Source organism: Eurosta solidaginis, chromosome 1 (assembly GCF_040869045.1).
Source record: "Eurosta solidaginis isolate ZX-2024a chromosome 1, ASM4086904v1, whole genome shotgun sequence".
Classification (NCBI taxonomy): Eukaryota; Metazoa; Arthropoda; class Insecta; order Diptera; family Tephritidae; genus Eurosta; species Eurosta solidaginis.
This window is the reverse complement of record NC_090319.1, coordinates 301,645,908-301,673,855: the sequence shown is the minus strand read 5'-3', so window position 1 is coordinate 301,673,855 and position 27,948 is coordinate 301,645,908. Positions and strand designations below refer to the sequence as shown.

General features: G+C 36.9%; 1 protein-coding gene across 1 annotated transcript; it reads left to right on the top strand.

Annotated features, from left to right (window-relative positions):
* The first annotated feature begins 6,872 nt into the window (after nt 1–6,872).
* Nucleotides 6,873–26,909, top strand: LOC137243762 (homeobox protein B-H1-like). Its single transcript, XM_067771837.1, has 2 exons — nt 6,873–8,192; nt 25,935–26,909. The coding sequence occupies exons 1-2, from the start codon at nt 7,031–7,033 to the stop codon at nt 26,339–26,341; spliced, it is 1,569 nt and encodes a 522-aa protein (XP_067627938.1). The 5' UTR covers nt 6,873–7,030; the 3' UTR covers nt 26,342–26,909.
* Nucleotides 26,910–27,948: the final 1,039 nt, after the last annotated feature.

Genomic DNA, 27,948 nt, shown 5'->3' with positions numbered 1-27,948 from the left:
AACACTTCAACCATTGTAGCAGTGCGGGTTCAAATCCCACTCCCGGCAGAAAAGGCTTTGAAGAGATTTACAAGGTGTAATGTAAAAAGCTGTCGCCTTGGCCGTCATTATGTAACGTTCTATACATTTTTCCCAAATTATTAAATAAATTAAATTAAAAAATTGCTTCAAATAAATGTTTTCATACATTTAAAAGCAATTAGGGTTATTTATTTATTTATTTAATAGTTGACAAATTGAGCAATTTAAACAGACTAAATAGCAAATAGCAGTACATTTACAAATAGTATGTCTTATACAAAACGAATGTGCAGTGTAAAACATTAAGTAAACGATCTTAAGAGTTAAAGTATGTAACTATATGATATTAAGAGGTGACATGTATAATTATATGCGCGATAATTTAAATAAATAACTTAACTTTACAAGAGGGTATGAGTTTTGTATACGTTTGCCCAGTAAGGGGCAGACGAAGGTGCTCAGAAAGGAGATGACGCGAACCGCTCAGAAAGAGCTGCTATATTATATATACATAAAATGGAGTAACAGTAAGTTATAGTTAGTTATTTGAAATATGTATACATATATACTAATTTAACTCAAATAAAATACACCTCTTTATTCTGAAAAGTGAGTTCGACGTATCAAAATTATTATAATGCTTGTTAAAATCCAGGCACAAACAACGAAGAGTTTCGTGCATTTCAAACCTCGACCTACATGTGCTCAAAAAAGCGAATGGAAATGCCTTGATAGCCTCATGGGAACATTAAATTGGATCTCGGTAAATTAAAACGGGCTATTCACCGTGCCACTCAATAATTTCACCATAAACAACACACCAAGCATTTCCCTGCGACTCTCGAGAGAAGGGAGGTTTATAAGCTTTAAGCGACTGTTGCAAAAGGGAAGATTTCTTGATGGATCCCACGCCAAATGAGTCAAAGCAAAAAGTAGGAATTGTTTTTGAACCGATTCAAGCTTATCACGATAGATTTGATACCGCGGGTTCCAAACGATTGATGCATACTACAATATAGGTCTCACTAAAGCAGTAAAGAGAGATTTTGTAACGTAGGTGTCATTAAATTCCTTAGACCATCGTTTAACAAAAGCAAGAACTCCTTTCGATCGGGTCACGCAAGTTTCAATATGAAATTTAAAGTCAAGTTTTGGGTCTCCGCTTAATTCATAGAAATACAATTTTTTTGTTTCTGGTTTTTCCAAGACTAATCAAAAACCGCAGAGTCTACAAAAGTTCCAACCTAAAAACTAGACAATTTGAGCTACAATTCCCTTTGTGAATTCTCTCGATGTTACATCCTGTTTAAAATTTCCCAAAAATTTCGAAGTTTTCTTTGGCCATTAGCATAGCTGCTCCTACAGCTAAGAACAAAACTTTTTTATTTGTTTATTATTGCTGCTTTTTAAGCCTGAAACTTAAAATATTACCACTAATAAATATATTTTTATAATAGAACAAGTAAGGAAGTCTAAGTTCGGGTGAAACCGAAAATTACATACCCAGCTGTACACTTGAAATGCTGTTGTTGTTTGTTTTGTGTGCTTAATAGTGTTACAAGGCTGCGCAGTAATACATATTCATACATATTAGGCCGGGTCGATTTGTGGGGAGGCAAAAAAATCGCCCATTGCTCTGTGAAAATCATATTCTAGGGATCAAAATAAGAAACTTTGCCGAAGAAACCATACCTCTGAAACGAATTCTGATGTCCCCCACTTTGGGTCGTTGGGGCAAATTTTGAAAAATCCCACTTTGAAATGCCTATGTTTTTCCTTTTTGGAGTTTATTTTTCTCTTTAGAAATTTATTTAGTCAGAACATATGTAAATGAAAAAATTAATTTAACTTAGTAATAGAAAAGAAATTAAAAAAAAAGTTATTAGAAATTAGCATTTTTACAACCCCTTTTTAAAACCAAGGCATCACTGTGATGCATTTGCATGTCGTAAACATAGTTGTGTGGGTTTTTTATTCAATCGTTTTAAAAAATGAAGATACCACTGTGACACAATTGCAGATCGTAAAATTGCTTGTGTTGTTTTTTTTAAGCCACCACAAGACACAGCAAGTAGAATTGAAATTGCCACTACCCGAAAGTTCGACCCAAAGGGGGGTAGGGGGGGGGGGAGGACATCAGAATTCGTTATAGAGGTATGGTTCCTTCGGCAAAGTTTCTTATTTTGATCCATAGAATAAGATTTTCACAGAGCAATGAGCGATTTTTAATCGACCCGACCTAATACATATAGTTCTATTCTGAACTAATTTTCGTTTAAAAGAATCAAAAAGGGATACAGAGGTTAACACCAATGACTTTGAGCGGGTAATAATGCAGTTTCCCTTCAGATATGGGGATTTCCCTACTGTTTACAAGTAAGTATCTACAAAAAAAGTATAAAAAGGGCAGGGTTATTAAGGAAATTTTCCAACTTCTACGTACTTTTGCAAAATCTTTTATATAAAAGACGACGATTTAACCAATTTAGTCCATTTTTACTGAAAATATTTCCTGTTAAAAGGCATACAAGTGCATCAAATTTTTAGCCGAGTTATGGCTTCAGAAACGTTGGGAAATGCATTGTAAGAAAGGGGCAGTGCCACCCGCATTTTTCTAGATTTGAACTTTTTCCGATTTCTTGTTATAATGGCACAAAATACGATTGGTACAAAACTATTTTTCGCTAAGATTTAACTTATTATTTTTGCCTACGACCCTTTTTAAAGTAATTTATATAAAAGTGGGCATGGTCCTCAACCAATCTTATCCATTTTTACTAGAAATATTTCCTGCTATAAGGAAAATATGTGTACCCAATTTTATTACGATCCGTTAATTTTTCTTCGAGTTATGGCGCCCGAAACAGAAAATTGCTTCGTCATAAAAGGGGCCCATTTTTTTAAATTTGACGTTTTTCCTATTTATTGTTATAAATCCACTTGGGAAATGAAATACCATTAATATAAAGCTCTTTTTTTGCAAAAATGTTACTTATTTTATTCGTCCACGACCCTTTTAAAAATCTTTTACATAAAAGTGGGCATGGTCCTTAACCGATTTCGTTAGATTTTCTTCAAAGCATTCCTTATAGTAATGGCAACCTCTCTGTCGAATTTTGTTACGATAGGTTTAACGATTTTTGATTTATGATTAATAATATTTGTAAAATCGATTTTAACACAAGTGTGCGATGACACGCCCATTTTAAAGAATGTTTTCAAATTTTTATCAAGAGTCTCAATATCAGTCCACACACCAAATTTCCACATTCTAGGTGTATTATTTAATAAATAATCAGGTTTTTTGTGTTTTCCAAAATGTTATATATATAAAAAGTGGGCGTGGTTATCATCCGATTTCGCTCATTTTCAATACCAATCTATTCTGCATCCAGATAAGCTCGTGTACCAAATTTGGTGAAGATGTCTCAATATTTATTTAAATTATCGTGTTAACGGACAGACGGACGGACGGACGGACATGGTTCAATCAAATTTTTTTTCTATCGCGATTCCTTTGTACCTGTACAACCAACCGTTATCCAATCAAAGTTATAATACCCTGTGTACAAGTACAGCTGGGTATATTTACACAAATTTGGGCTGTCGAAATACGGTAGCTTCCGATAAACAGATCAACATCTTTCGATACAGATTCAAAACCGAATCGAAAATATTTGTGAAAACTAGAACAGGCTAGTATATTAAGGCCCACTTGCAGGTCGGCAAGTTGTTTCATAGCTCAGAGGTAATTTTGAAAATTTGTCAAAAATGTATGAGTTTAAACTCTTGTGCCCGTCAACCCTTAGTTAAAAAGTTAACTTGCCGTTCTGCAAGTGAGTTCCTAAAGCTCTCTATTGGCCATTTTGATGTTTATAATTCCACACAGTAAAATTATATACTATCAAAGTTCTGATAGGGAAAAGGCTGTATTAAAAAATCGGAGAAGCATGAAATGTACATTTGTTTGTATATCCCAAATTTACAAAAACTTTACCCGCCATCTGAACTTTTAAAAATGTTGTTTTGATTTGCAATCAGCGACTTCGAAATTTCTAAAATTTAATTAAAATGGCTTACTTAAATTTTGAAGTACATATGTACTGATTCTTACAAGTTAAAAAATTAAGATTTTGCAATAAATATCTATGTCTAAATTAAAGTAGACAATATATCAACATTTGAGTTGATTGGTTGGTTGCTGTGCTGCCCGGCTATGGAGCCGGGCCCAAGAAGCGCTCTAGGCGCCATTTTGATGTACTTCCTCCTAAAACCAATTACGTTTTGGATTGATGTACCCCGCGTAAAGTTTTACTCAAACCACTTGATTAGATCAATAAAGCTACTGATGTCCTTGATTCCTTAAGTCCGGAAACACATAACTGCCTAGAGTTCGGGACCGAAAATTCGCGAGGGCTGGGCACTCGCAGAGAAAGTGACTAACTGATTCCTCGGCACCCTCTTGTCTACAGCTCCTACACCTATCATTGTAGGGGATACACATTCTATTCGCTTGTGTGCCAAACGGCCAGTGCCCTGTAATAGTGGCCGTGATTTTGTAAATTTCCTTTCTAGACCTATTTAGTAGGTCATCGGTTCTTTTCTGGTTGTAGTCTGGCCATATTAATTTGGTGATTCTACAGGTGGCCGTAAAGTACCAATCGCGGATTGCTATTTTCCTCAGATAGGTGAGAATGTCTCTTTGAACTGATGTGAGTGGTCGATGCACCGCGACTGCTTACGTGGTGTCTAACGATGATCCTTCTTTTGCTATTTCATCCGCTTTTTCGTTGCCGTCAATGTTCCTGTAGCCGGGTACCCAGCTAAGAGTTACAGCTGCCTGGTTGGCTGCTTCACGTAGCACCCTCTTACAGTTATCGACGGCTTTAGAGGATGTGTACGGTGATTCTAAACATTTGAGTAATCTTAACGTGTTTTAAATTGGATAAAAAATCAGAAATTAAGTTTAACTCAAATCAATCACAATGTTCATGTTTACCCATAAAAGCATTGGACAGCTGCGTTGGTGTGCTGGCTTCACTTAATAAATCCTCATCTCATCATTAATAACAAGCGCACAATTATTCTAGACGCTATAAACAGACTCATTAGAGGGTACAATTACTTGAGCGTAAATGAGCACCCTTAGTTACATTAAACACGTTTACGCAAATTTTTTTATTGTACTTAATAAACATTCACTTACTCGCTTACACCTCAGTGATTTTCGAATGTAATTTACAAACATTTCATTCCAAACGCTTCACACTCAGCTTAACTTGAGCTTCTTGATGTACGCCATAGCTGCGATGTAAACACACGAGCCGCCATTGCTCGTTTTTACTTCAATGGCCATTGGCTGGACTAACACAGCAACGCCCATTGCATACGTGAGTGTACGCTCTCTTGCAGCCATGCTGTAGCGGTAAAAGTGTAAGCATGACAGCATGATTGCTTATGCTGTTAAGCGGCGAATGCGGACGCATTGTATGTGCTGCTCTTACGTTAGTAAATGGTTTGGGTGCTCAGTTTTTGTATGCTTTTACGGGGCATACTACTCTCATGCAAAAAAATATTTGTTGTTTGTTTTTGTTCAAAGTTTTTTTGTTTTGTGTTTACGAGGAAAAAAACTTGTTTGGTTGGTTTCGGGAGAGTGTTTGCAGCCTTTTAGCCTACGGGTAAACGGGGTGCTGCCGCAACCATTGATGTTGAGCTCATGTGGTCGTTAGCGGGATCTCTACTCACTCATTTGCTTAGTTAAGATTTGATTGCCGAGTTTAACTGTCGACAAACAAGACACGACAACACGAATGGCAGGCGCTTTTTATTTATACATACATATAGTTACATACATTACTACTTGTTTGTATATATTTATGTGCAAAAGAGCGCTTGTTATTTAAGGATGAGTGAATGTGTTTATTGTTGCTTGTGGAGAGAGAAAGTAAAAAGAAATTCGTAAAGAGTAAGAAACCAATTGAAATACTGGCACGCTCGAAATCACCACTACTACTAAAACGAAAATATATTTACACATGTGTGTATGTTTTTAGGTTTAACAACGTTTGCGCTTGCTTGATTTTTGAGTAAAGTAGGGAGCGTCTCAGTAAAAAAAAACTTGAAAATCAACTTGTCTAGTTAGCAAACTTCAATCTAGTTTCGAACAGTTGACTGCGAAACATTGAGTGGAAAGGTTGGACTGATTGGATGTTAGTGCGCCGCAGTGTCGGGCGTCAAAGAGTCAGTCGTACATACATTAAAATTAATCGGTAACAAGCAAATTAGAAAACAGCCAACGTAGAGCGTATATATGTATGATGTGAAGTGAGCAGTGAAGAATGAAGGCGCATATATGAAAACATATATACATCATTAGACTAAAGTGTTCGAAAGAAAAAAATCAACAGTAAATAAATGAAGTAGTTCAATCAAGAGAATTTCAAAGAGATTCATTTATTAGTAGAGGTTTGGCAGCGTAGCACTGGTTGATGCGAACGACTAACTGATTTGTGATTTGATTGATTTCAATTTTAGTGTCGGATATGAGCTGTCAGTTCTCAGCTAACAGCAAACGTGTTTAGATGTACAACGTACTGGCATTAACAACGTGCGCGCATTAAACAATTGAGAAAATACATTTTATTGGAATTGAAAAATTATTTTATTTTTCTTTTTAATAAATAATAAGCAAATATATGCACATAACTAGAACAAAATATAAGCATGCAATAAATAAAGCAAAGATTGTGTAGAAACGAAACTTGTTTTGTGAGCAAATTTGAACGAAAGTGCGCTGTTTTTGAATAATTAATGTGAAGAGTAAAAGAAATTAATAAAAAGAATTTAATTAAAGAAAAATAATAATAAAAAATTTAAATTATTTTAAAAAGAAATAAACAAAAGCAGAAATTCCCTACAGCTAACGTGCATATTTCACCGACGGCAAAAGTCAACGTATTAATTTACGCTAGGAAAACAAAAATTTCACACCTCTTGCGTTCAACATAACATGCTTTGTCCGCTTACCATGCGTCCTGCAAGCCCCGCTGAATCAGAAATTTCCGTAGGTGGTGCTCCAAGCCCACTTCCGCAACACAACCAGAGTCATCATCATCATCATCAACCACATGCTGCACATTCAACGCATCATCGTAACACCATCGATTTGTTGCAACATCAACATATGCTAATGCAACAACATGCCGCCGCTGCTGCTGCTGCCGCAGCCGCTGCTGGATTGACACGTTCCGGTAGCGATGAATATTTTCATCCATTAAAACGCCTACGAATGTCTAATGAAATGGAGGAATCTTCGACAGCGAATCGCACACCAAGTCCAGTCCAAACTACGACAAGAATACCGTCCACGACAACTGCAAATACAACCGCCAGCAATACTGCAGCGAATGCGGGTAACACTGCAGTTAAGTCTCAAATTGAAGGTGTTAAAAGTTTTTCCATAGCTGACATTTTGGGTCATGAAAAACGTGCCACATCTACATCGCCATCACCAGTACCAACGCCGACGGCAACACAACGAGAACATATAGCGGGTACACCAATACGCCCACTACTTAATACCAGCGGGTTGTTGCAACCACGCACTGAACCACTCGATATGGTAAGCGCTGCTGCAGCAGCTGCTGCTGGTATGCAGCATCATATGCTCTTACCTGGTGCTACGCAAATTGTACGTCCTTGGGATCATTTGTTGGGTCCAATGCCTGTGAGACCCTTCATTCCGTCAGCATTGTTACACTATGAACAACGTTTGGCATTGGATTATCATCGTCAACTGCAGGAGCATTTTAATGCACAGGCACAACTGTTGCGTCACATTGGTATGGATATAATACCGTCTGAAAGTGGTTCGGAACGTTCAAGCTCGGCGGCAAGTGATTGTTGTTCACCGGAAATAGCGCGTTCCTCAGGCGAACCAACAACGGGCGGAGCGTCGTCTGGTCATGGTAGTGGTGATCGCGATCGCGAACGTATTTCTCATACCTCAACTTCATCAAATGGCGCTAGCGGCAATAATTTAGGTGGAAGTAGTGGCGCTGGTGGTAGTGGGTCTCACAATGACAGTACAAATTCCTCGAAGACCAAACCGAATGGTACGCCATTGGATGCGCTTTTTCAGATGACCACGAAAGACTTTGATGAGTCGCAAGGTATGTTGGAAGCAGACTTTTATTTTAGTTTAAGTTATTTATAGCGCAATCGTTCAGATTTTTCGCAGGCAATGATTCTATTGTAAAACTTTGTCTACATCCCTCTCTTTTAAATGATAGGCGTAACTTTGTTAGCCTAAAGTTGTTAAACCTACTCGTGATCTTCGACCCTTCACATTTGCATTTACTAACTACAAACAAAATCTGTTTCGAAATTTTTGTGCTGCAAATATTTTGACAGTACATTCAAAGTCTAGCTCACTCTGCTTGTCTCTTTCTGAGCTCAGAAGGTCTAAATTAGTGCGTCGCACTTCCCCCATACATGAAAGTAGTCGATTTTGAATGAACTTAATTTGGGGGAACGATCTTTCACTTGTGCAGTTTATTGTCATCATTGACAAGTATAAACGTGAAACAGTCTCTAAGTTGACAAATGCAGATTGCAAATTGTTTTCTTCGATGTTGCGATACAAAAAAAAATTTAGTTGATTCCTTTTTTCCTTCTGTGTGTAGATTTGCAAAATATTTTAGTTGGATCAACTGGTTTCCCAAAGTGTCGTCCCAATTGCCTGGATATGTTTCCACAAGCTGGTTAGCCTTCACTTTGATTTCTCCTGGTGACAGGATAATCAGTTCAACAATGAATTTGAATCTCTCAAAAACTAGCTTCTAAAAGGCAATTATGTATCCCAGTGCAACTATTAATTTATTAATTACACGAAGAAAAGCACCCTCTTCTCTAGCTGAATGTCGCACTGCCGATGCTTGAGAGCCAAGCGAACATTTGCTGATCAAACTGGTGGAGGCTCATAGTCGCTGGATTCTGAAAACTTCTTAGCCGCATCTTCGATTGTATCGAACGCATCTATTTTTGGTTTTACAAACGTTACCAAAGAAGCCATAGTTTTAACAGCAGTTCTCAGGCTGATCATAGGACTTTGAAGAAATTTAATGTTTGAATGTTGGGTACCCATCCATTTTTCCCAGCTTTTTTAGCATCAGCACTACATAAACAGCGAGTATCACTCAAAGAACTGTAAGATACTTTGAGTAATGACAAGTTGCTCATTAATATCTCGTATCTCAAAAAATTCTTTAAGAAAATTGAAACAAAAGCCCTACATGGGAGCATGCGTTGGCTACTGCATGACCCGTTAGATTTGTAGAATGTGCCATGCACTGAATATAATCCATATTATCACTCACTTATATAAAGATTCTTGCCTACATTCCTTTGTACTGGCTGCTCATATTGGGTCCAATATCTTACGACTAACCACGGCAGTCTTAGATATCGATGCTTTGTTTTTGTAAAAACAAGCTTTGTAAAAAGCATCTGCCATGTTTTCGCCCATGTGGCCACAAGTTGGGATGGAAGTCTGAAACTTTTTGCGTGTATTGGGGCTTTCATATATATGAAAGTTACAGATAAGCATTTTATCGGGCGATGAATCAACAGAAACAGAATTTAATAGTGTTTGGTTATGTTGGCCCTACTAATTATTTCTTACTATAAGTTCTCTTTCTTTTAAGCATACAGTTCTATTATTTTTTAGATAACTTACCGCACTCCGATTCCGGAGCACCTCATGCTCCAATATCAGAACCTGAAATGTTGGTAGTCGCATAACAAAATAAGCCAGTTATTCCTTTTAGAATTTAAGTAACCCCACTTATTTCTCAAAAACACTTTGTTGTGGTGCGGAACACTCATCTGTTATAGTATTTTTCAACTGAGAATTTAAAGTTCTTCGGCTGCTGAGTGCAATATCGCCCAATATTGTTGTTTAACCTATTACCGTATGCGTGACGCGAGTCTCCCAGGGGAGATTGTCTTCCGCAAATGCGAGTTTAGGGTATTTATTCTAAGAAGGGGGTTCATCGGGCAATACCTGTCATAGTGGTCCGATGCCTTTTTATCAGTGTTTCTGAGCATCTTGTAATACTCTGCTTTTTCAAACAGCTGAGCTCGTAAGTGCCGGATTTTTTTATAGTGGTTACGGAGATGACTTATTAAGTTCCTGCAAGGTGTGGCCTCTCCAATCAAATGTCTATTGGTGTGCTCAGATTTCCAAGCTTTAAAAGCGAGTCTACCCTAGCCTTTTTCCATTTTTCAGGGACGCCGAAAGTGAACAGAGACAGGTTGAAGACGAGCGCTAGGTACTTTAATCCTGAATGGCCCAGGTTTCTTAAAATCGGCGTGGCAATCCTGTGATAGTGGATATTCCACGCAGCGGTCGCCTAAAAATTTAAAATTCATTGTGGTTTTGTCTAATTTTATTTGTGACAACGTGTTAAAGTTATTAAATATTGTACATTACTCGGTTTAATGGGTCATTTGTCCTAATTTGACAAATGCTTTCTTAGTAAACTCAAGATAGCTATAGCCAAGTACGTTCTCGTTTCTAGCAGACAAATTGTCTGGGCAATTTATAACAAACAAAACCACTTAAACCATAAATATACATAACATTAATTAACTTGTCGAACAATAAGCAAATGTACACAGAGTAGTTCCCTTGAAAGTCACACAAATTTCATTGGAACTTATCAATCTACCAAAACGTATTTAATACATGAACTGACTATCTGAAATATGGTCAAGAATTTGTAAACCACGCCATAGACGATAATATATTTTGTATGAGCGTTGTAAATATAGCAACTTGCTTTCATAATTTTCAACGCTCACTGCGTCCTTTAAGTATCCAATATCATTTTCCCCAAACTCAACAATTTGCGGCGATTAAGGACAGTGCATGTACTGTGGCATGTTTCTGCTATTCCAGGGTGCATAATTTGTTAGTGTAAACAAGTCATATGACGTTTTCTACCCAAACAAACCAGCCTACAATATTAGAAATTGATTTAGGTTCGGAGGCACAAATATTTACTTACATACATACATTCCCCTAATACTAAAATGTTATCAGTAAATTAGAAACCAATCGGCTCCAAAACGTGCGTAGAAGTTTGAATGTGTGTGTTGATATGCAAGCGTGTGACAACAAAAAAACAAAAAATTACTACGAATAATATCCAGCCATATGTCGCATCGAATATTAAAAAAAATGTGTGTAATGGTTTTACTAAAGATAACTATACATTTGCTTAATGATGATTAAGTATTGCACTCGATACTTAAGGCCTTGTAATACTTGTCTGTATAACTCAAGTGGTTAATGGTGCTCAAATTACATTTAAACGATTTCTGGATAAAACGCATTCAACGCATACCCAAAATATTATAATAAATATTTCACAAACATAATTGTGACATTTGGTAAATGCGAAAACGTGACATACATATTAAGAACATTTATACATTAGACGGGTTGAGAAAGTTTAAATCTTCACTCACACACAATATCAATAACAAAAAAAAAATTATAGAAAACAATATCAGCTTGTTTCGCTAATAAAACGCATGTAAATAGTATTGATATAACAGTGAACAGCGAAAGCATTGCCAATAATGCACTGCACAGAGAATACAATGTGATTAATCAAGTTCCTTTGAACGAGCTTAAAAATATTCCACACAATTTGTATTAAAAAGCATATAGTGTACATTAGACTGGTTCGAAAAAAAGTTCCTAATGTCCTCACCTAAATTTAAAGATTATGTTGAGAGGGTTTCGGAAAAATTTTTTTAAATTTTATTTGATCTTTCGAATACAGCTGAAAAGGTTTTTTCGTTGTAACCTTGTTATTTGACGTCCGATTTTTAAAAGTTTTAATGTCCTTTTAAGCTATGAAGTTGTTTTCACATGATTAGGTCAGCTAACAAAATGTTGTTTTGTATTTATAATAATAACACTATGCAACAAAATCAACATTTTTTCTGGGTCTTGGACAAAACCCACTTTTTCGTAGAGATTGAGGCTTAAGTAAACAAAGTACTATCTCCGTTTTTTGAACTTATCCTCCAAAAAACAGAAATTCGAAGTTCGAAATTCTCCAGAAATCGTTTAAATGTAATTTTTTGTATGGGGACCAACCCAGTCTAGTGTACATATGTATATGGATAGTTGGGTTTTAGCAACAAAAAGACAATACTTAGAGCAAATTACAAATCGTGCAGCGGGGTATTCATACGACTGAGGGAATAGAGGCATCTGTGTTAACACCAGTATGAATTATGAATGTTGGACATTTCGAGTTCAAATCTCAGCTCCCGAAAACCTAGCTGATGGAGAAGTGAAATTCAGAAACATGTTCTAGAAAATTTTATAATTTTTGTCTACTACTAATAATAAAAAAAAACACTTTTGAATTATAGCATTCCCTACGTTAAAAAAATGTTAAATAGCGGCAGTAAAGAACTTTTCAACAAAAAAAAAAAAGCTTAAGTAACTAAGGAACAAAGCAGTACTTAACCCATTAAATTTTCATACACAGTCTATCCTAACGGTTAATATACATGGATTTTTTTCTGCAATCTTCATCAAATTAAGCTTCAGGTAAACTATTTTACCTATTTTTGATATAAAAATCATCTATAGTATATACTAAGATCAATGCAGCTAAAAATAAAAACTTTACTCGAAATTCAAGAAATTTGGACGAATTTATATACAAATTTTAAACTTTTCACTACAAGTGCTTAAAATTTCTTTGAGTTTCCTTGTTGTTTGTAGCTCAATGACTTCCTGATTTTTGGCGATTTTTCTATCAGCGGAATTGAGCATTTTCTCGCAGAAAAATAATTTTCGTTTCGAACTGAAGATCCCGGTAGTATGTATGCCTTTAAAATTTCAGATTTTTTACTTAGCTGTGCCAGCTACTGAATTCCAAGGCTCCACGATCCGCCCTTTTTCTAAAATAGGAAAAACGTTTACTAAAAAAATGTTCTTGAAATTGAGGAAAATTTCAATTTAATGAGTCCGTTTCCAATTTTTGGCTTTGTGTCAACACTTAAGTAACATTCTACTCAGTGGAAATGTGAGGTGTATGAATTTGCTACGGGGAACAAAAATTTCCGGTTTAGCTGTGCCAAATAAAATTTAAGATTTTGACAGCTGATAAATAAGCGGAAAAGCATATTTTTTGAATTTCCGTTTATGTTTCAAAAAAAGTCAATACAAAATAATACTTCGAAAGTGCACTATAATGCTGGCTCCATACTCTTGGAAATTAAAGTAAATGCGATGTTGTGCCTTTTCATGAAAATTTCAACTTCAATTGTAGAAGAGGATGCCACAGAGCAAGTGCCGAAGTGCCTTGTGTTGTGGGGTGAGCGGGTTGGCAGCACATGCAACAAATGCACCCATCGAGAGAGTACCGTTCCTGAGTGCTGAACAATTAGAGAATCATATTTGAGTTTGTGGTCTAATATCACTCATGCCTAAATTTTTATTTGGTTAAGTCATAAGAAAGACTTGACAAAAAGAATAAATCTAATTTTTACGTGGTCGACCTAATGTGTATACTACATATTGAGATAAATATGTATGTACGTATGCACATAGGCATGGTAATCAGATAAGTTTGATATGATTTCTTCGGGGCAGTTAAAATATATTAATTGACAAGTGTATAATATACATGAATGTGAATTAGAAAATAAAAAACAGATAATAAGTCATAAATTGTAGATATATAGTACTCAAGTGACCATTGTATGTCATCTGTAATTAACGATTCATTAAGTTAATCTTTAACGTTCCTCTCCATTACTAAAATAAAAATTTGTATAAGGAAAACTTACCCAACAAACAACGCACAAAACTGTTTCGAAGCTTTGAAGCAATCCACGGAACATCAAACGCTATTCTCCAACTGTTCTCAAGCCTTGCAGATATTTTAAGTTCACAACTAGATATTTAAAGTAGGTAGTTCCTTAGAAAGGAAATATTTCATTAACATGAGAATAGTCAAGAACGCCATACAAAAAATTTGTCTATTTTGTTGAGAAGGTTACGACTTTTTGCTTAGGTTACATCTTTCAGTTAAGTCTCAAGCCTAAAATGTGCATTGGGTATTTACGAGCTCACAGTTTTATACGAACTTATATATATAGATACCTATACAACCAATTTGTTATTTATTTTTTTACAATACTTTAATTTCTTGTTATTGTCCGTTTTCTATTGTTATTTTGTTATAAATAAAGCGGTGTGCGGGTAGTTAAACAAACGGTAGCCGAATTTATTTTGAAGGTAGTCATAAATATTCTTTGAAATGAGCCGCAGCTTCTTGAAAAACATCAGCAACAACGAAGAAATTCACATACATATACATACATATACAGATAAAAACCGGTAACATCTTCAAATGGTTGAAAACAATATCAGTTAGCAGTTAACATGATTTTGAACATAATGGAATGAATAGGCTAACTTAATTAAGGTTACTACATACATACATAAAAGATTAGGGTGCCCCTTATTGGCAATTTTTTTTAATAAAATATCATTTCATGTTTTAAACTATTGATTTCGTCGATATATTAAAATCTGAAAAAATGACTTCAGTGGTTTTTGCTTCTTTTGATATGTGTCGACTAATAAGCTCTGATATTCAATTCAATTCAATTCAATTCACTTTATTAAGTCTATGATTACATAAATCTTACAGACTAGCAATTCTAAATTATTGTTTACAAAGAAATATATTTCAATATATGTATGAAGATTAAGTATAATATAATTCAACTTTAGCGCCAAAACATGACCTCGGGAGTGCGAAGTCTAGATCAAGAGTAGAGAAAATCTTGTTAAACTCCGCGAGAGCCCTTGAAATAAGGTCATAATTAAAATCGTTGGCTCTGAATACTTTGACGTGAAATGGATATTGCGTACGAAGCGTTCTGCACGGAACATTGAAGGCAATTTTCCCCAGAATTTCCGGGCAATCAATCAAACCATAAACTAAATCATAAATAAACATGAGGGATTGGCTAGACCGTCTAGACACAAGTGACTTCATGTTTATGAGGGCGCATCGGGCACTATACGAAGGTCTAGGATCAGAAAACTTAAGGGGTTGAAGAGCAAATCGAACGAATCTCTTCTGTATTCTTTCCAGTCTTAGTGAATGAACAGAATAAATTGGATTCCAAATAATAGAGGCATATTCCAGTTTTGAACGTACCAATGAATTATATAATGTTTTTCTTGTGTATGGATCTGTAAAATCTTTGCCATAGCGCCGTATGAAGGCCAGATTCGAATATGCCTTGGGCAAGATGTAGCTGATGTGATTAGCAAAAGTAAAGCCCGAATCGAACATTACACCAAGATCAACAGATTCGCTTACGGTAGAAAGGCTATCACCAAAAAGGGTGTACGTGGACTCAATTGTATAAAGGTTTTTCGAAAGTGTCATATGAAAGCACTTCTTTATATTCAGTCGTAGGTTGTTTTTAATGCTCCAAATAGTTAGATTATTGAGACCATTTTGTAAAAGAATTACATCAGACACACTCGCAATGGTTTTGAAAACTTTCAAATCATCTGCGTAAAGCAGATACTGTGAGTTTCTGAAACAGGTACCTATATCATTAATAAAAAAAAAAAAGAGAATCGGTCCAAGAATATTTCCTTGTGGAACGCCAGAAGTGGCTTCAAAGGAATAAGACTTGATATTCTCAATTTCTACAAAAGAAATTCTATTAGAGAGATATGATCTAATCCAGCACAGAAATTTAGAACGGAAACCCATCAATTCTAGCTTACGCAATAATATATTATGAGAAACAGTGTCAAACGCTTTTGCGAAATCGGTGTAAACAACGTCTACTTGATTACCAATCTTAAATGCACTGACGCAAAATTAGGAGAATGAGGCAACGTTCGTAACAGTGGAGCGCCCACTGAGAAAACCATGTTGGTGTTCATCAATGGTGCCCTTTATTGCAAAGGCAAGTTTTTCTTTGACTGACTTTCTCAAAGAGTTTCGAGCAAGTAGACAGTTTAGAGATGGGTCTATAGTTTGTCACATCATTTTTATTGCCTGACTTAAATATTGAGGAAATGGAAGCTATTTTCCATTTGTCAATAAACTCACCACTTGATACGGAAATATTGAAAATATAGTTTAATGGAATACAGAGAGACGAACTGCATTTCTTTAAAATAAATGAAGACAGACCATCAATGCCACTTTTTGAAGAAGATTGTAGAGCGGTGATGCCTTTAATTACGTCTAATTCAGTAATGAGCAAAGATCCAAAGTCGACCGTTTGGGCAATATCAGCGTAATTATAGCTACACGTGGAGCTAGTGTCAGTTAAAAAATTTCATTTGAAGTAATCAGCGAAAAGGTTAAGAGAATCCAATAAGCAATCCGAGGCTTTATCAAGAAACGACATACAAGTAGGAATATTTGAGCAACCTTTTTTGGAGCGTATATAAGTCCAAAAAGCTTTTGGGTTTACTTTCAACTCATCTTCATATCGAGCAATATACTTCTTATATAAAAATTTATCTAGCGTATTGAAGTTTGTCATATAATAAGTATATTTACCTTTATGAAAGCTATCTTTGGACGCCTTATACAATTTAAAATGTTTATTCCTAAGATTTTTTAGCCCTTTTAAATTTTTTGTATACCAAGGGAGTTTATGTATACGCGCTGGAAATAAAAAAAGGTTATGAGAAAATATATCATGCGTGATATATAGAAAGGCATCATAGCAGCCACCAACACTTTTTGAGCTAAAAATTGACTCCCAATCCAACTTGGAAAATTGCGAGTTTATGGAGTCAAAGTCAGCTTCGCGAAAATTAAAACTCACATTGGAGCTATCACTTGCACCAGGAATAAAATCAAGCAATTTTAGGGAAAGAGAAAGCGGGACATGGTGTTTATCAGACTTTGAGATCGGGAAGTGGATTCCGATATTTGAAATATTAAATTTTCGTCAACGAAAACAAGATCTAAAATATTATACTCACAAAATTTTGCAGTATAATACTCAGCAAAGTGTAACACCAGCTTAACTTGCATCCTATTCACGAAACCATCAAATGCTTAGTAATTGGCTTAGCATTTTCCTGTCGTCAAATTAAAGACTCGTTCTAAATCATATTTTTAGCGTTATGGTAAGCGATTCTTCCTATATGCCAAAAACTTCACACATATGAAGACTATAACACTAACGAGTTGTCAAAATATCACTTTGTTAATTACATTCCAATTCGCCTTTCAAAGCAATCGTTCATTAATCAAAGCTCATTTAAAGTTTTCTTCAATGCTGTCGGCGCAAGTATGAAAGCAAATAAGTGAAACAGCGTGGTTCACTACTGACATGTGCTTAATTATATGTTAACGTATGTATGTGAACAATATCTACATTAGAGTGGCGCTCTGCACGAAGGAGAAGTATAAATATTGTAGCAAATCTTAAGAAATCACGATTATTATGTGCCATCTGCAATCGTTCGAGTCACTGAACTGTCGAATAAACAACTAAATCTGCAGCACGTACAAATGTTATTTATTTACAGCACTACTATGGTAGTAGAACTTCGTAATTGAAATTATTCGCGTACTTCACTTGCAACGTGGTTAAATCAAAAATTACTGACTACTTCCCAGACTGCGCTACTTATATACTAACAGTTGCCTCCTGCCTCTATTTCTCCCAGGGTCTACGCTTTTCGCGAACAGCCTTCTCGATTAGTTGCTTATTTACTTTTCTCATATTTCTGCATTTGATATTCGATATTGTCCTCTATGATTATGTGTAAGAATGTCGCCTGCGCTCTTTGTTGTTGTGTATATGTGTGTGTAATGTCGTTTACGGTCTTAGCTGCTGTGTACATGTGAGCGCAGCTTTTTTTGTCGCATCTAATACAACCGGCGGCGGCCACCGTTGTGTGATGGTAGCGTGCTCCGCCTACCACACTGTATGCCCTGGGTTCACACCCCGGGCAAAGCAACATCAAAATTTAAGAAATAAGGTTTTTCAATTAGAAGAAAATTTTTTCTAAGCGGGGTCGCCCCTCGGCAGTGTTTGGCGAGCTCTCCGGGTGTATTTCTGCCATGAAAAGCTCTCAGTGAAAACTCATCTGCCTTGCAGATGCCGTTCGGAGTCGGCATAAAACATTTAGGTCCCGTCCGGCCGATTTGTAGGGAAAATCAATAGCAACACGACGCAAATTGGAAGAGAAGCGCGGCCTTAGATCTCTACGGAGGTTATCGCGCCTTACATTTATTTATTTATTAATACAACCGGCATAGTGATGTATCGGAATCGCTAATATTCGCTACAATATGTTCACTGCAGCGTATCTGTGATGATGTATGGAGAAAACAAAGTCGTTTTGTTTCAGTAGGAAGTTAGCATTCAGTTTTTTCTAATTCAAAAATGAAGACTCACGGCCAACTAAATAAACATTGATTTTTAAGAATGATCTTTGATTTTTAAGATGTATTGAGTTGAAACTACTAGACAAGTGTGCGAGATTTCCATAGACATGTCACCTTAGCGTAAGTACAGTTGCTTGATTTCGAAGAACTAATTAAAATTGTGGGTGACTTATTTGTCAATTTTCGTAAAACATTTTAATAAGTTAAAACTGATCTTGACCATTGATCACAAAGGCCTATAGAAGGTAACTCTGGGCAGTTTGGAAATTTTTTAACCCTTTGTTTTTGATCCCTTTTATTCGCAATTTTGTAAATAGATGACCCAACATCAGTGTGCTACTTCAAAAATATTAGAATGAGCTTTTTGTGTATACGATCCGGTCTGATGTAAGGGTGCGTATTTGCTGAACAAGTAGAGATTAAAACTTGACAATTCTTCAACATACACGGATGGCTTGCAAAATGAAGGTTATTTCTACCAATTTGTAACCGAAACAGACTTATCCAGCTCTGAGATACATATATATTGTTTTTAAGTCGATATCCAAGATAAATCTCCATTTAGAGAAATTTATAGTTGCCAAATCTGTATTCAACACACATCTTCAGTTAATATCACGCATTTGATATAGGGTTTACGTAGATTAGAAAAATAAATATTCTCTAAGGTAGTAACACCTGTTTATTGTGCAGAAGTAAAGAAGTGATCCTAGGCCTTAGAGCACAATTTCTAACCGTGTGTTTTCCTTTCTGCGACTTTATAATTGAGAAATTTCATGATTTAATAGATAGCTTGAAAGCTATTTATTTTAACGCTATCCTTTACTTCGTATATTTTTAGCTGATTGCCTATTGATAGTCAATTTAACATGGAAAACTGTTGTAAAAAATCATAAAGAAATTTTGTTTGATCTTTCAGAGGAAGGTAGTATACATAATATGCAATAAAAAATTGTGATAGCAATTGCATTTCCAAATTTCAATTGAAAATTAAAAACTCCAGAGCCAAAGTAAATGATCGTACGTACTTTCACCACTGCGGGGGCGAAGCCTCCCACAACCGTGATCGCTAATACTAAGCGACCACTTGAATGCTACTTTAGAAGTGTAAAATTATTGAATTTAGCAAAATAGATTTATAATCGGTAGATAAAATTAATAACTTTAATCAAATTTAAATAAAAATACCCATAGTGCAAACTTACCATTTGATATGGGTGCAACACACCGAGTAATTAAACATGATATGGTCACTTTGTAGCGCTGGTAGCTCATATCCGCATATCGCCAACTCAATTGCACACAAACCAGTTCCTATTACTTAATAATTTATTAACAACTTGCAATATGCTAGCATTGATCACATTGGAAGCTATAATTTACTGTTCAACAGCAAATTGATAAATTGGTATTCGGACATTGTGACACATCAATCAATTGCTAGACATAACAAATTATGCAAAATAAAAGAGTTTATAGCATAAAATTTCAATTAATTTATATTTATACCAATACACAAAACCCCAAGTGGTTACCGTGCAATTGGCAATTATTGTTTTCCAATTAACTATTTAGTTTATAACAAACTACATATGTATGTATATTGTTTCGATATTTACTTGTTCACACTTTGTACTAAATAAGACTAGCAATTAAAAACTAACTAAGAATAGAGGTGCATAAAGTGTAGATAGGGGCAACCATCTTAAATATTGTAGTTGTTGTAATGTATTTAAAATATGGGTTTTCATTACTGCAAAATGCTTGCAGTTCATTTTTATTAACTTTAATGAACTCTAACCTGTTTAGAATATATTTAAGAGGCAGAGTTTTTGTAACTGAATGGGATAGTTATGAAACTCTGCCTCTTAAATATATTATAAATAGGTTAGAGTTCTTTAAAGTTAATAAAAATTAACTGCAAGTGAAAGAGGAGCACAACTTCTATGAAGAGGAGTTCATTTATATATGCTCACGACTATGCTACCCAATGGGCTAGATAGTGCAATATCGTGCAGTTGATACCCGAGACTCAGGGCTGCACTTACCACTAGGCTGACTAGGCTGTAGCCTAGGGTGGCAAAGTTTTGGGGGTGCCATTTAGGGGGCGAACAATTTTTAGAACCTAACGACAGAATAATTTATGATTTGGAAATCAAATGTATAAGGAAAAAAATTATATTGGATAATCATTCAAGGTTCGAATCGAGCTCAAGGCCAGAACAATAATTTCTTTCTAATGATAATTATTGTTATTTTTTTAATTTTTCTAAATTTGAAGAATTGTATTTTGTTTTTGGAATAGTAAGTAGAAAAATTTTCAGACAACCTGCTAAGCCTTCATCATCAGTACGCTTTAGGCATGCCGCGCTAACCATTTAGCTATACAGCGGTGGTTTGTTTGACTGGCAAATTTGCTACTTCTATTCCTTTTTACCAACGATATTTATTCAGTGTTGCGCCATCTGGTGCAAATCACTGATAATGCTGGATTTTTGTTTATTGTCAATTACTTTGTTTGACATTCCCAAGTGCTCATGGTTTATTAACAATTCTTTTTGTTTTTATCGGCCTTTTTCTACTTACTATTCCAAAAACAAAATACAATTTTTCAAATTTAGAATAATTAAAAAAATAACAATAATTATCATTAGACAAAAATTATTGTTCTGGCCTTGAGCTCGATTCGAACCTTGAATGATTTATCAATAGGCCGATAAAAACAAAAACAATTATTGGATAATCATTTATATCTCAAATAAAGGAAAATAATATGAAAAATATGTATCTACCTATATCAATAATTTAATATAAGGAAGTTGTTCATTCATTTCATGGATCATCAGTCGTAAGCATTCAGATAAACGCGCGAAAATTTTTAAAGTGTGTGCAACAGAGCGTTTAACATGTCGTCTGCTACTCTGTGCAACAACGTATCACGTGACCTTGTTTATCATTTCAGCGTTTGTTACTAGAATTTCCCAGTTCGAATCGTTCGAACAACAACTAAAAAATTCCTGTATCGCTATGTCTTCACGCCGACTGGGATGGGGCGCAGAAAAATAAACAGCCTAGGGCGGCAAATACCTCAAGTCCGGCCCTGCCGAGACTTGTTATCTTACAACGGTGGTCATCGAAATTGAAACTGTGGCTGTGCTGTTCAGAGTAAAATCTTCGTACTGAGAGGGCTTTAGTCGCTGATTCACGAGCAATTAAGCATGTTTGTTAACATTCAAAAAAACTCTTCGCAAATGTGCTATAAAAATAGTATTTCATTGCTTGAGTTCAACCAAAAATTAAAACAAAAAAAAATACTAAAAGAAATCAATTAAAACTATCTGTACATGAGCGTTTGTTGGCAAAGTGTGTTTCTTGAAGTGCGCAACTAAACAATAGCGTGTTAGTTGTTGCTATTCTGCTTGTTCAGTGATTTGTTTTATTTTTTTTTTTTTTGTGTTTCGTGGAAGGAGTAAATGTTTTATGCACTGACCGGTATATTTAAGCCTCACTGCGAGACTCTCCGAGTGTAGGAATCCCTTCTTCCATGAAGGGCTACCCACTAAAATCTAACCCCCCATGGCCCGCGCAAATCCCAGTACCTGGGACCGCGATTAGCATTACCTCGGGCACGGGTGCGAGCTACGGGAGCTCTGTGGCTATTCTCACGCTAATGTGCTAGGCATCCGTCTTCTCGTTTACTGATAAGTATATGCCTCGCATATGTGCTGACCGTATCCCATCTGTCTCTTCGGCAGGTCATGTTATTCATGACACTGCCCGGGGATAGGTCACCAAGAAATTCTTCTAGCCTCCTTCGCTGATCGGAGAAGTGCCCGCATTCGATGAAGGTGTGGCGTCTATTTTCCCACATTACAACAGGCAGCTCGGGTTATTAACCATGCCAATTCTGTGTGGATATTTGCAGAAATAACCGTGTCCGGCGATTACAGAACGAAAAAGTATTATAATATGTGTGAAGTGAACGCGAAAAATTATTCACTAGCTAACGACCTTCGCCTTACAGCACTTTTCAGCTAATAATCTCTAAGCCCTCTATTAGAGGTAAGTGGACTCATCTAAATCTGACAGTAAGTTCTTCCAAATCATGTGAACTTGCTGTAATTTTAAGAACGACTTGTTTGGGTGAGAAAAGAAGATACCGGTCCCGAGCTCAGTCCCCCTTTTTATAACAACACATTTGAGAAACATCGGCTGGCAAGTGTCGAGATTTTCTCTCCGCCATTATTGCATAAAGTTTCGATATAAAGAAATTCGAACCGTTGCTGCAAACCTAAGACAAATTCTGTCTGAATCAGCCGAGCATTACGTGCTAGACAAGATCTCTCTCTAAACTTTAAAATATAGAGATAATTATCTCAGCCAAAAACCTCAACACGTACAGTGGTACACAGGGCGCAAGCTGATCCCTGATAACAAATGCTGTAAACTTCTCGCTATAAGGAACTTCTATGCGCATAGATCTGGGTTTCTTCTAGAAATATTTTACAGATGAATCAAGGCTGTGGGGAAAAGTAAGCAAAACGATTCATTTCAATAATTTTCAAATGGAAGTTGCGGTCTTTAAAAATCTATAGGTGGTATGCTCTACAGTCATTTTTCAGTTTGAAGATGGGTCTATTCGGAAGAGGTTTTTAGTCATATTTTTTTACAAAAGCAGTAATGCACGAGTTCAAGGTGTTAAAGGGGTTACAAAACAACGCCTAAAAATATTTATGGGTACAGATATATTTAAAATTTAAGCTAGTAATTTAGAATTTCTATACAACAACCAAAAGGGGGAAATTAATGACAAAGCACAACGTAGTGGCTCAGGTCGAAAAGAGTAGAGGTACTAGATTGCGAATTCATATCGCGCTCCACAAAATTAGTCCGATATTGAAGATCTAAAACTGGCAGAGTGCTTCGCCTATCACAACGAACGTCCTTGGTCCAAGTTCAGGGCAAAAAAAACATCAAAAATTTAGAAAACAGTTAAAAAACAGCGTTTCAAAGCGGCAGTGGTTTGGAAAACAGTCCGATTGTTAATTTACAGTGAAAATCTTCTTAGTGAAAACTCATCTGCCTTGCAGCTGCCCGCCAATATGTACAGACTAAAGAGGAATACAACACTAATTGGAAGAGAAGCTCGGCAGAAATCTCATCGGAGATCAAATGTACCAAGTATATATTTCTAACTTTTATTTATATCCAAAGACATCTAGGTTAGGTTAGGTGGTAGCTGCCCTGATAAGGATAGCTCACTTGGACAACACGAAAGTCCGTTGTGATACCACATACACCAAAAATAACGGTGCCTTAGATCTAGCTACTTAGAGAATCGTTGAGTAGCAACGATAAAGCTCCGAATGATACCGATCTCATCTTTGGATAAATCCTCGGGAGATCCAAGTGAGTCGCGACCGAAGTACTTTCGCCTAGTTCTGGCAAAAGCTGGGCAATCAAGCATAAAGTGATTTGGTGATTCCACCTCATCATCCTCCATACAGCTACAGCAGGAAGGAGTTTCCAGTATATTGAAATGTACCACATGGATACCCATCGGACAGTGCCCTGTCAAAACCCCAATGACCATTGATAGGTGAGCCTCCACTTATTTCAGCAGACCTCCTGCCATCCACTTTCGGCCAGAAAGATCTTGCTGCCCTGCAATACGTGGTATCCACCCAACGTTTGCTGAGCTGACTCGAGGCCCAGCTATGGAGGAGCAATCCAGCGGAATCCCGAAATCCCTACAGCCATCTTCACCCGGTTCAGTTGTACCGATGCGGGCTAAGAGATCCGCTTGACAGTTACTCGGGATAGTTGAGCTCAAGGCTTTGATAGCCGCTTGGCTATCAGAGTAGATGTTAAATTCCCTAACCGTAGTAGCACTGGATAGCATTCCATCCACCGCATCCTTAATCGCGGCAACTTCCGCTTGGAATACGCTGCAGTGATCAGCCAACTTAAACTTGCGGCTTACATTTAGCTTTTGACAAAAGACCCCCGCCAATCTTTCCGTCCAACTTCGACCCATCCGTGAAAAAGTTAACCGGTCCCATACCCCAGGTAATTCCTCTTTCCTACTCCTCCCTCGGGGGGAAAGACTGGGGTGAAGGTTGCATAGGGAGCGGTCATCGGCATACAATAGTCCGTCCTGTCCGGGATAAAGTCGAAACTAGTAAGAAGGCTAGAGTGTCCGAAGTCAGAAAGCCCATAACCCATATCACGAAGCCTGACCAACGACAGGGCCGCGGCTGCCTTTCCCGCAATATCTACTGGGTGTACATTCAGCATGATATTCAGTGCCAAGGTAGGTGTTGTCCTCAGATCGCCACTGATATCAATCAGCGCCGTCCGTTTCACTGACACTAATATTTTGGAGGTGCTCGCCGTGTCGAGTGCTTTCCACCAGACCATCACCCCATATAGAAGAATCTCATCTCATAAAGCCAGTGTAGTACTCCTGGCGAGAGTCCCCATCTCTTTCCGATAGCCCCTATGCAGCAGTACAAGGCAACGGTGGCCTTCCTGGCCCGATCTTCTACATTGGGTCTCCAGGACAGTTCCTTGTCCAAAACAATCCCCATATATTTAACCCTAACAGAAAGTACCAACGGTACCCCTCCAATCGAGGGAGTTCTCAAATCGGGCACCATATATCTCCTTGTAAAAAGAACCAATTCCGTTTTTCCCGGGTTTACCGTCAATCCACATGATTCAGCCCACCTAGCCACAGTATCCAGGTAGCTCTGCAGAACATCGCGCAGGGTGCCTAGAAATTTGCCTCTGACTAGGATAGCGAAGTCATCTGCATAGGCAACCACCCGACAACCATTGGTCTCCAGCTCCACAAGAAGCTCGTTGACTACCACAACCCAGAGAAGAGGACATAGGATACCCCCTGTGACGTGCCCCTGCACACCTTCCTCTTAATTATGGCCCCTCCCAACTCCGCTGCGAGAAGTTTGCCGCATAGAAGTTTGCTAATAAATTCAACCAGAGCCGCGTGGACTCCTCAACCCACCAGAGCTCTTTCGATTGCCCCCGGTAAGACATTGTTAAAAGCCCCTCGATGTCTAGAAAGGCACCCAGGGCATACTCTTTGTGTTCTAGGGACCCCTCTATTTGCTTTACAATCGAATGGAGAGCCGTTTCCATCGATCTGCCCTTGCAGTACGCATGCTGTGAAGCTCCAAAGACATCTGCTTCGATTCAGTTTTGGGTCTATTGGTATACCATTCCCGAGATGCGTTCAGAATACTTTTTAAAATTTTTATTATTGGTTAGATACTTCCACTGTTGATATACTTGTAATAAATAGATAAGTTATGTACATATATGTTACTTATGTATGTATATAATATGTGATTTTTGAAAAAATTCTATTATTAACTTATACCATTTCGTTCCCTTTCTTTGCAGAGAAATCACATATCGATCTCTTTTCAAATCGCCCACAACCAAAAAAGAAGCGTAAATCTCGCACAGCCTTCACAAATCATCAAATATTTGAATTGGAAAAACGTTTTCTCTATCAAAAGTACCTTTCACCAGCCGATCGTGACGAGATTGCTGCCGCTTTAGGTCTATCGAATGCTCAGGTGATAACTTGGTTCCAGAATCGTCGAGCCAAACAAAAGCGTGATATTGAAGAGCTAAAAAAGGATTTCGATAGCGTTAAAGTATTCTCAGCGCACAAATCATTTTTAGAAAACGTAAATGATCTCAGCATTTTGAAAAAGAAACCAATGCATGATGCAGATGCAATGGTGGGACTAGCTGCAGCTGCAGCCGTTGCAGCACAGGCCGCATTAAACTCACAAAAATGAGGCAACGGGCGCATATTGCGCCAATAAATATATAAAATTTTACACAAACAACGGCGAAAAAGGAGTATTAAGAAGAGAACGAGACAAATAGAGTAACTTGCAATGTTATGTGGAAACTGAACTGCACTAAGGGTGTGTAAAGAACGAGTTAGGATATGAGTGATGGAAAAAAAATTGAATAGCGCGCAGCCCACCTAAGGCGGTTAGTACCTCGGATAAAGTGCAGAATCTGCAAAGCATTTAATTGTTCCACAACGCCAGTTAACTCAATCCACGCAAACGGTACCAACACTGAGCGCTGGATTCAGCTGTTCGTCACTCCCGGCCTTATTAAACTTCTCGTTCTTGAACTTCGATCCACATAACTGCATGACAACTAAACATATTTATACTCTTATGTTGAACATTTCGCCGTAATGTACTCGTAATGAAACTCGCTTAAGTACTCGATGAAGTCACATACGCGTCATACGCCGACTTCGCTGTATTGTCGATGATCTCGCCGTCTCATATTGAGCATGTGGAGAGCCATGCATGGTTCTGTTTAGAGCCTGGCTAAAATGTTGGCAGCAAGCTGAAATGAAAAATCTCACAAGCAAATTTTGTATTATGCTTTCTAGAAAATTTTACCGCAATTTAAGTAACAAAAGAAATGGAAACAAAAGAAAAGTCGTTTAATAAAATTGAGATTTGTAAACACTTTATTGATGAAAGTTTTTTTTTTCAGTGCATTAATTTTTTTGGTAAGGTCAACATCAAGTGCTTTTCCGCAAAAATACCGATTTTCAAGTTGAGTTTTAAACTTAATCACACGTTTCTTATTCCAAACCTTTACAACTTCCTATATCTTCTATGAAAATAGATCAAAAACTCGTAACCTAATTTAGTTTGAGCTTGACTCGCAGTGCTATAAACGCTTCTCGTTTTTCTTGTAGCAATAAGGAGAGACCCCCGCCCAAGATTTAGAGAAGTTTAATTTATGTTGATGGTCCTTTACCGGATGTTGATTCATTACCTTTCGGAAAATAGCACCATTAAGGTACTAGCCCGGCCATCTGAAACGATTTGAAATGACTAGTTGAACCGCCAGGGTTGAGGAACTTCGGATCGTCAGGAAACCGCCTGCTAAATAAACAGGACTCACGACGGACAGGTTAGAAAACACCTGGATTGGGGAAGTAAAAAAGTGCGCGCCCACGGCTTTTATAGCCTGCGCGACACAATCTCTTGAATCCTCCCTATGTAAGCTAATATGAATAAACGCATAAGATCAAACTAGAAACCTGTATCTAATATTCAGGGACTTTTGATCCATTACGTAATTTAATCCCAAAGATTACCGATCGATACTACATTTCTTCTGGCCGCAAATTCAAACTTTCAAATGAGTAATCTGAAAATATTTACATTGGCCCCATACTGACGCGACCGTCAGTACACAAATCCATCGCAAGAAGATTCAATGATGTAATTAAATAAACAATAGTAATAAATAGATAAAAAATACCGAAATACGAAGCAGTTTATGGTAAAATTTTCAATTTATCTTTTAAAAACTATTGGAATCTACTACCCTTCAAAAAAAGCGAGTACTCCATAAATAGTGT

Bases quoted from the DNA above. Each gene is read 5' to 3' on its own strand.
- LOC137243762 (XM_067771837.1), top strand. From the start codon at position 7,031: ATGCTTTGTCCGCTTACCATGCGTCCTGCAAGCCCCGCTGAATCAGAA. The intron at 8,193-25,934 runs GTATGTTGGAAG...CTTTCTTTGCAG, and splicing joins AGACTTTGATGAGTCGCAAG to AGAAATCACATATCGATCTC.